The following is a 10,415-nucleotide window of genomic DNA, read 5'->3' as shown; positions in this document are numbered from 1 at the left end:
ATATTTAGACATGTCATATGTTGTCGAATAAAATTTGATAGTCTGGACAGTGTGTAAAGCTCTGTTCAGACTATCAAATTTTCTTTGACAAAAAAACTGTTGTATGCCCATATACAGTCATGACATACATATATATGGCACATGTTTTGACAGGATTTTAACCCAGGACTTGGGTGTAAATGCAATCATAATGTTCAGTGCCATGGATATAATACTCATGTAGAGGCAATTGTAGCCGAAAAATACTTCCTTTGTTGCCCAGAAGTGATGGTTATTTTGTTATAGGCCCTAATTGTTTATGACCCACAAGCTCCTGGCTATTCAAATTCCCAACACCACCAAGGTCAAAGCACCGACGTTTTGATACCCCAAAATTAGTTGCATCCTATCGTAATTTGCTGCCTTTAAATGTCATGTACATATTCAAAGATACATTTATTTTTTACACTTATGTAAAATGTGAAAAAATAAACCAATATCCTTCTAGAAATCCAAAATTTCCCTACGCATTCTTGATGTTGTATGCCCATATATATATAGTCATGTTGTTATGTCATCATGGCCATATTTAGACATGTCACATGTGTAAATTAATCTGTCAAATAATCCTTTTATTTAAGATAATATCAACATTCATTCCTGTTGTATATGTTAAATTATCAAGCAACTTAATACACATTAGTTCTTGCATTTACATTTCATATAAATGTTAATAATTCTCTTGTTAAGGATACATAAAACAAAGATTATGTAAGTTTCTGCCTGGAACTGGCCTTGGCTACTTCCATGGATGTAGTTCTGAAAGAACAATGTAAAATAAACAAGAATCCAGTTTCACTTTCAAGATCACTAAGAGTTCAATGATGCCTAAAGTTCAGCACACAAACAGTAGTTACCAACAGAAATTATCTAACTTCACAATAGGATAGTTTAATTACATATTGATTTCCTATCATAAGCCTTTAATTCATTCAACTCTTTTGGCAAGATTCATGTAGGTTAATATGCACTGTAAAGCAAGAAAATTTAAACAAGCCCACCCAACACTGTCCACCCCACTTCAACAATGGTATATTCCATTTTGGGTGGTTATTTTAATCCCAATTTCTAACTTACTTTTATTATGAGGTTTATTATTAATTTTCTTTGTAAATTTTAATTGATGATTAAATATAAGTTTGACAACTAATATATTGTGCGCTTTTGTGTTTTTAGTACATTTTGAAAGAAAATTATTAGGTTTTAAAATGCCAGCTTCCAGTAAGCCTATTCTAAACCATTAGGATTATGAAGTCATTCATGTGTAATGACTACTTGACCAACGTCTGGTTTACAACAAAGGGCACCACCTGGTGTTGTGATGACACTTGCCTGGTACTCTATTTAAATGGAGTGTTTTTTCAATAGAGGGCGCTTTGTATAAAGATTCTTACTACTTGTCCTGACTGCGGGTTTCTGTGAGCAAATGGAGGACCCCGTATGTGATTCCACATCTGTCCAGACATCATTGAGAACACTACCACCTGAAGGCAATAAAACACAATCATCATTATTAATATTAATGGGCGTATTCGACTGGTTCATTTTGTTGACTACGATTTTTCGTTGAGTATTATTTTATTTGGCTGGTTCGTAAAATATACTTCATTGACAAAATGAGAATTAAGGTAAACCAGACTGCATTAATCAGCGTTGAGTTATCCATGTGACCAAAACAAACATGGCCAATTGGTCAGTTTAGCAACAAAATTTGCGTTAATATAATTTAGATTAAATTTCAGAAAATAAAAATAATATTTACCCACATGAAGTTGATAAATAATTGTAAGCTAACAGAATTCAAAAACTGGATGAAAACATGTTTTGTACGAAAAACCCATTCTGACACAAACCAAAGCAACCTTGATTACGCAACATGTATTGCCATAACTATGCAGCCATTTTGTTATGTCAAGTATTTGTTTTTTTTATTCGAGTGGTCGTCTTCGTTAAGTACGGTTTAACGAAGAACGACCAGTCGAATACGGCCATTTTTTGGAACACTGATCAGTAGTAAACCAAGGAGGTGTTCCTACTAATGACAAAAATGCATTAAGCAAATGCATTAAAGTAAATGCATTTACTGAATAACATTCTCACCTCTCATTATGTAGGTAAAGCTGGTGAATTTACTAGAATATACGTCTTTTACCTACATAATGGTGTAGAGATATATGAGAGAATTGATTGGAATTTGTCTTTCAAATTTTACCGACAAGGATAAGATACTGGACTGTTTGGCACAATATAATAAATGTTTGCTAAATAAATTAAAACTCCACCAAGTTGTTTTTAATCATGTACAAGTTATAGTATTCACTTACAGTTAGCACTAACTTAAATGATTGAAGTTCTTACCAAAGCAAGAATTGCCCACATGTTTTTATTGTAAAGAAACTCCAGATTGTTTCTTCTGAAGTACAGCAAGCCTGCAATAGTTGTGAGAGCAAGGCCAAGCAACAGGATACCGGCATGGTTTGGGGGCCTAAAGATCCTAATCTGTGAACAAAATTAATTTAAACACAATTTATTTAATTTCTTTTGTATTAATTTTTTTTTAAATACACAAAGAAAGAGAAAACATCACAATTACAATTGAGGCGAACTTAAAATAAATAAAATAAAATATAATGACATTTGTAAAGTAAACACATGTCAGTCAATTTGGCCAAATAATGGATTTTTATTATAACTACTACTCGAGAAAAATGCATTGTCCCCTAACTACCTGATACCAGTTTTGCAGCGTTGCCAGACCACACAGCCACAAAGTTATACTTTTTTGGATTATGATGACTGCTGCAGGCCCAGAATTGCAGCCCAAATTCCCTAGGTAACTAGGTGAAATGAAGTTACCTTACTATGATTTTATCAATGTCACACCATCATCCACAGTATACTCAATTTGGTTTTTTTTAATAAAATCTATGCTTCAAAGTAGTCACCTTGTGAAGTATATTATTTCTATCTGTTTACTTATTTTATATATATTAAAGAATACAAGGCTAGAAAATACACACAGTAGAACCTCGTTTTTACGTACCCCAGTTATACCAACCCTCGGTTTTACGTACGCCTCGTATGGACGATGACGTCATCAAAAACCCCGAAAATATTCAAAACAAACAGCCCTTTTGAGAGCAACCATAAGTAAAAAGTATAACAATAAACAAACCATAATGCAACATATTTCCATTAAACAGCAACGTTGATTGAGTCTAATACCTGGTTGTTATAATCTAAAACCATGTGAACTGAGTGAGATGAACAACTACCGATGGTGCTCAAAATAATTGCTTTCCTCCTTAGTTTCGTGTTGCAAACAATGGAAGAATTCGTCTGGTTGAATTTTCTACACGAAGCTGGGTAGACATAGTTTTGTACACGAACGCTAATTGGTTGGCTCGCCCAGTGCATAGCACATGCTTGCTGTTTCATGTACACGAACGCTAATTGGTTGGCTCGCCCAGTACAGCGCACATGGTTTTAGTTTGTCTCAACAGGTCCAGACAACACCACAGCTCTGTTGTTTAGAATAGGCATGAAGGGGAATTCCCAAGTTATACCTTTGTCGTAGGTAATTTTACAATATTTTCATGTTCTTTATTTTAGTTAAATAAAAGATATAAAGTGATGAATTAATACACTAGACACATGGTTTTATTCGTAGGCCTAGAGGCTATGTCTAGCCTAGGTAACATCGTTCGTTCGTACATACGTTTATTGAGCGTTACGTACGTATTAGGTCAAAGGTTACCACAAATTTAACCCAACCTCTATTTTACAAATCCCCTAATTTACGTACGCCCTCTGGTCCCGTACCGTACGTAAAATCGAGGTTCTGCTGTACATACATACACACATACCCACCCACGCACATACACACACATATACACACATACTGTATATATTATTAAGAAGTAAACATCAAGTTCATGATTCCACCTACCGTTACATCAGTACGCTCTGCAACCCATTTTGCTATTTGTTCTGCCTGGAACCCAAGCCTACAAAAACAAGAAAAACCTATCATAGTATATAATTACTTAAGAAATACCTACCAAAGTATCATTACGAAATACCTATTGAAGAATAATTCAGAAATACATATCAAAGTATCATTACTAATCATGATTCTGATGAAGCGTTGCTTTTTTACCCAAGTCAAGAGAGTAACATCTGTTACTAATAATATAATATATATATATATTAATAAATATAATGTACAATAAACTGCGTCTATACACTTTACATTATTATAGTACCCCCGTCACTGGATCAAACACATGGTACACATCCCAGCGTTGGCGCTAGAAGGGGTCCGGTGGAAAAGGACCTCGTCAGAGACCTCTGGACATCCCATCAGGGAATTTCCAGCAAAGGACGTTAGGGAAAAATCAATCTTGGGCGACACTGTGGTACACATCCCAGCGAACATAAGACACATTTTCAAAAGCAAGTCTATTTAAATTCCTTGCGTCCACACAGACAAGGGGGTTCGGTGTGGACCCCTCACTGGGGAATTCCTGGCGCCATCCCTGACACATCCACAACTCTCTGAGGAGAACCACTGCAACCAGGATCAGTGCCAAGTATTCTTTAATGTGTTTCCTTGTGAAAGGATGTTGAATAAATAGATAACAGATTGGAGATTCAAGTTGGTATTGTATGGTTTTCTTCAGTGGGAAATGCATCACTGACAGAATTCCATGTGGGTCCTTCTGGGGTGAATTGCACACAACACCAACTTTCAAGTCATCATTATTTTTATTCATTTATTTTTTTTTTAAATACCGCAACAAATATTTATTTTTACATGAGGCACCAACACTTGATTGGGATGGGGACTTGCAACAAGCAATTGATTTTATTTGGCCTAAGTAGTCGACTCTCATGGACATGGATACCGTATACATATAATACAAACCGACAAGGATATGATTCAAAGTACTAAAGACTGCTTACCGTTGCATATCGAATGTGTCGGCTTTCTTTGGTTTTCCTTTGACAGGGAAATGTATGATGCTTGGAGCTGATGTGGCTTTTAACTTCAAGAAAAAATATCAAAGTAAATTGTATCAGTAAAATTCAGTGAAGAACTACTGTAACTCTCTTGAATAAATCTGTCCAAACGTAATAAGGTCATACTTTTAACTGCAGGCCTACAGTTAAAATTTTAAGTCCTTGGTAATACTGTACAGCACAATAGTTGGACATTTTGACGACAGTTTATCTAGGTCACTCCGCCTCACATCCGATCACAGTAAGTACAACACCATGTTGATATTTTTTTTTTGAGAGTTAGAACAGGGGTTCCAAGCTGGAAGAAATCCATTCCGTGAGATCTAGTTGAATGAGTTTTCTTAACATATTTAATTTATTTAATTTTTTAATTTCATTTTGCTGCGCATGCAAATATTGTGAATTTGTTTTTTTAAGATGGGTTACAGTACGTCCAAGAGATTCCTGCGACTTACTGCTGGAGCTTTGGGAACCCTGATTAGAATGACATTTTAAAATAATAAAAAATGACTCACTGCAGAGAAAACATCCTGGCCACTGTCATAATCTACGCTGACAAAGAAAATTCTATTTGAATAAGAACCAGAAAATCGCCAGGAATTTGCAAGGATCTGAAATTCTTCATTAACTTGCCTGCAAAGAGGGATTAAGTGTTAAAATGATGACATCATGGTGACATATAATGTAAAAATTGTACATTTGAGGCAACACAAAACCTCTTGGTATTTTACTCTCCACTTCCACTGAGTACAGAACACAGTGGTCCATTAAGGAGTAGGGGAAAGTGGGAGGGGTAGCTAGTAGATTTTTTTTTTTCAGAAAGTTTTCAATATGTGGTATTTGTTTAGTATGTGCCCCACACATACACCGTGACACTCCGTCCCTGCTCTACTATTTTTTTGTCATTCCATTTACCCACATGGCTCATAAATCACAAAAAACTAATCAAAGGCCCCCAGTCCAGATTATTAAGGTAAATGTTATGTGACATGTCTATGAGCATATATAGGCACATCATGACACAAATAAGGGTGTTTATTTTTTAACAGAATGAGGACAAATATGCGATACATACTGATGTTATTAATTCACTCACTTGCAAACAGAACATTTCCTACGGGAATCCATGGCAGTCAACATGAGAATAACAGAGTAATTCCTGGGAGAGGCCTTGATATACTGCCTATATTTCTCTCCATTCATATTGATTACAGGCCTTTTGTAACTCCATTCTGTAAGCTGCTTCACTCGATCTCCAAGGGATTGCTGAAAAAGTATATACGGTAATGTAATGTAGGCCTGTACACTTCGATTTATATAGTGCTTTGTACAGAAGTCTCAAACCGTAATTTAATTTTATTGGGTTTTTTTTTTTGGCAGGAATGTGCTTTAGGCCTAGTAGTATGGGCCTAAGCCTGCAGTGACAACATTCTGACCTAGTGACCTTTAGGTAGGCTAGGCCCTAGCCTATGCTAGAGGCTTAGGCTAGGCCTACTTAGGCCTATGATCAGTCTCATTTTATCAGAATCAGCCTAGAGGCTTATATCATCGAGGCGTACCCACTACATGGATTCATAGCCGTTAAGCACAAGCTCGGTGGTCTACTGGTTAAGACACTGGGCTAGTTACAGTACAGTATCTTGGGTTTCTGGACAAAACGGCAATAAGTCTAAACGGGAATGACCAAAAAGGCAAAACTTAACCACAAAACGGCAACACTTTTTGACCAGAATGTGGCAATGGACCAAAACGGCAATAAGTCAAAACGGTAATGATGAAAATGGCAATAGGCTTAAACCAAAACGTAAACACTTCCAGAATGGCATACTGTAGTCCTAGGCTATATGGTAATTGGCAAAAGGGAATTTTATTTATTTACGTCCTTCAGCGGCGCATAAAGATCATTTCGGTCGCGATAAAAAACCATAAAGAGATTGGGGGAAACACAATATAAAAGCATCAGTGGACATTTAAATAAGTAAAACTTATAAGTAAATTATGGAAAGTTTTGGAATACTGAAAATGACCTGAAATGTGCTTTAAATTATCTGAAAAGTGATATTAACAATTTTAAAATTTTAACGCACAAGTATGAATACCTTATACGACGTGCCCGAGGACGGTAATGGCACATGAATTTAAACCTTGTCAAGTTTAATTTAAAACCCCCTGTTGGTTGGTAATGCCACACAAATTTTCCTTTTAGAGTATATGAACTATATATCAGTCTGAAAGCGTCGAAATACAGTCTGCCGCCCTCTATTTCAAAATTGTTTAATCTTTTAAGAAAAAAAGATGAGAAGGCTCCAAAAAAGCATTCTTTTTTACCATGATGACGTCATCAAAATGAAAAATAAAGGGACACTTCTGAAAGAGAATTGTCTCAGCTATAACATACTCACAGGTGGAAAACAATCGATCAAGAATAAGCAAGATACGTTCATATAAGTTGAAAAATAATGACGTCATAAATAAAATTTCAGTTTTTTTGAAATTAGATAGCAATTTATGATGAGGTCACAATGTCCGATCAGCCATAATGATCTATAAAATCATATTTATAATTCATGTGTTTTCAGAATGTAATAAAAATTAGGGTTACATTTCATCCTATGGAGCTATAACTGATTAAAAGTAGGCATAATTTTAAGTATACATAATTGTTGTCGTACGTGTACAAGCACGTTAATTCGCAATTCAACCTTGACCTGAAGCTATGCTCACTTAATATGATTCAGAAATGTCGAATGGTTAAGATTATATGGGTTAATCAACGTTTTGAGGAAAGAAAGATGTGGGGGGTCAGAAAAAACAGTTTTTTTGACCATGATGACATCATGAAAATGTACAAAGAAATCAAATATATGAAAGAGAATTGTCTCAGCTATAACATACTCAAAGTTGGAAGACAAACGATCAAGGATAAGCGAGATACATTTAAATGCGTATTTTCAAAAATGATGTCATAGCTATAATTCACTTTCTTTGAATTCAGATGCCAATATGATGACGTCACAATGTCCGATCAGCCATTATGATCTATAAAATCAAATTTACAACTTATGTGCTTTCAGAATATGCAATAAAAATTGGGGATCACCTTTCATCCTAAGGAGCTATAACTGATTAAATATAGGCCTGATTTTAGCATATTTTCACTGTATATCGGCACAAATCCGCGCAAAGATACCTATATTTGATGCGCACGTACGACATTGCTATTGGCCATAAGATGACCAAAAAGAATGGAAATTTGTGAAAACAATGTCAGGAACCCAAACTATGTGAAAAAACATAATGTTTAGCTTCCGTACGTGCTGCGTGCGAAAAAATACGCGCGTGTAGAGGAAAATTTCAAAGAATTTTCAAATGCTCAAAATGGCCTGAAACGTGCTCTAATTTAGTCAAAAAGTGATTTTGAGCTTTTTAAAAATTTGACGCACATGTACGCGTAAAATTAAGGTACAGTACATTCAACATTAACCCGGAGTTAATGCTCACTTAATACGATTTTGAAATGGCAATTGGTTAGGCTGATATGAATTACTGAATGTAAAAACGCAAAATTGCACGTAGATGACGTCACGCATGACTGAGCACGTTGAAAAGCTTACCATGACTATTCCAGACCAAGCTAAATGTTCGTTGACGGTTTGTGCGTAACTCGTGGCATTTTTTGAGATATCGTGCGAACAAAAATACAGAGAAAGAAAGAAGAATAAGAAAAAAAGAAGAGAGTAAAATAACAAGAGGTGATTCGCTCGAGAGCAGATCACCAAAAAAAATTGGGGAAACAATAAAAGCAGTACTGTAAAACATTTGGTTTGGTGGCGCTTTCTTTGCTAGTCTTGGCATTCATTTCGCTCTTCGCCGTTTTGGTCTAGGCCTATGCCTATTGCCGTTTTGGTACTTGTCCTTGTGGTTTTGGTTTATTGCCGTTTTGGTTATTGCCGTTTTGACCCCTGCTACCGTACGTATCTGGAGGTCGTGGGTTCGATTCCAACCAAGTCGGTACAATGGCAATGCGGAAAAAGCTTTTTCCCGGCATTGCAGCAGTTGGTGCTCTAAGCCTAGTTAAATTTAAAAATAATATATCTACCTCTTTTTTCTTTGCGCTTAACGATAGGTTTGTGAATGAAATAATTATGAGCATAATTAACCAAACTTTAGATATCATAAAGGGCACCTCACGATGAACAGCAGCCATGTTGACAAGCCGGTATGCTCAGTGTTCTTCCACAAGGAAGGATTCGATTGGCTAATCATGAACCAATAGAACCAATCGAAGGAAAGCGGAGATGGTGCTCCTAGAATAATATCAACAGGTTCAAGGGTTAAGGATGTTGACCTGTCGTAGGCAAAGCGAGGCTGCACTGTGTAGTAGAAGTTTGATTATTTGCTGATGATAGTAGTACTACTAGTAGATGTATTTTCTGTGTTATCTCTTCAAGGCAAACAAACATCAGTTGTTTTTCTGAAGATAATAGGTATTTATGATTTCTATTCCATTTAACATTTACTTAGGCCTAGCTGTTTTCGTGTGTGTGTGTGATTAGACGTGTGTGTACGGCATCCACTCTGTCTGCTCTACACTGCTAGGCACCTCCATCTTCGATCAGTCAGAGGCAGGCAGCATCCTTTCTGTCACTCATCATTGTGTCAGTGAGTTTCGCTGTACGATGATCAGCTGAAGGCGAGCTGCTTACTTGCTTGATTGTGGCGGGTCTGTTTGAAAGCTATCAAAGCTTATATGACCCTTCAGTACAATTTAATAATATTTTGCTTCAAATTGTTATGTTGTTGGGTAAATGCAAATGATGAAAAACGCAAGATTTCGAGATTAGACTAAAACCTATACTGTTCTGTATGAATATGTATGATTGTGATAAGGAAAGTTATTAAAATGAAATAAAAATAAGAGGAGAGAGCTCAAACTCAGCATGTTTCCAACCACCCATGAAGATCCAATTACTGTAGTAGGCTGCGCACTATGGAATTTTCAAAATCGGAATATCTCCTTGCTTGAACCTCCTCAGACCATGGAGGGCTCAGACTCAGATGGAAGGTTAGGCCTATTCCAAGAATCGACCACCCTGCAGCTAAAAGAATACTCTTATCAAGCCTACCCTCTTTTTAAACAATTTGAATCTGTGACCTCTAGTTCCTTCGAAGTCAGAAAATTAAAAGAAAGTTCTGAAATTAATAATATCAAAACCGTTAATGATACTGTAACATGTCATCAATACAGTACATCATCATCATCATCATCATCATCATCATTTGGAATGTATTGATTTTGAGAATGTCAAAAATTCTGTTGTTGTGCTTGAATTGAATTATACTTGGCATCAACA

General features: G+C 36.0%; 1 protein-coding gene across 1 annotated transcript; it reads right to left on the bottom strand.

Moving 5' to 3' along the window:
- Window positions 1-663: 663 nt before the first annotated feature.
- On the bottom strand, window positions 664-9,318 carry LOC117108341 (tumor suppressor candidate 3-like). The gene is made up of 8 exons (XM_033250331.1): window positions 9,161-9,318; window positions 6,158-6,327; window positions 5,577-5,694; window positions 5,005-5,087; window positions 3,989-4,046; window positions 2,398-2,538; window positions 1,434-1,523; window positions 664-798 (listed from the first exon to the last, which is right to left on the bottom strand). Exons 1-8 carry the CDS (start codon window positions 9,266-9,268, stop codon window positions 679-681), a joined length of 888 nt encoding a protein of 295 aa, XP_033106222.1. The 5' UTR covers window positions 9,269-9,318; the 3' UTR covers window positions 664-678.
- Between the last annotated feature and the right edge of the window lie 1,097 nt (window positions 9,319-10,415).

Source organism: Anneissia japonica, unplaced genomic scaffold, assembly GCF_011630105.1.
Source record: "Anneissia japonica isolate Jap-2015-1 unplaced genomic scaffold, ASM1163010v1 scaffold42617_len15302_cov153, whole genome shotgun sequence".
NCBI classification, from domain to species: Eukaryota; Metazoa; Echinodermata; class Crinoidea; order Comatulida; family Comatulidae; genus Anneissia; species Anneissia japonica.
Note: the sequence above shows the minus strand (reverse complement) of the source record. Positions and strands in the feature narration are given on the sequence as shown.

Excerpts from the sequence above, each read along its gene's own strand:
- LOC117108341 (XM_033250331.1), bottom strand. The coding sequence starts at position 9,268 with ATGGCTGCTGTTCATCGTGAGGTGCCCTTTATGATATCTAAAGTTTGG. Across the intron at positions 5,695-6,157 it reads AGGAAATGTTCTGTTTGCAA|GCAAGTTAATGAAGAATTTC; the intron begins GTGAGTGAATTA and ends CCCTCTTTGCAG. Across the intron at positions 5,088-5,576 it reads GCCAGGATGTTTTCTCTGCA|TTAAAAGCCACATCAGCTCC; the intron begins GTGAGTCATTTT and ends TTTTTCTTGAAG.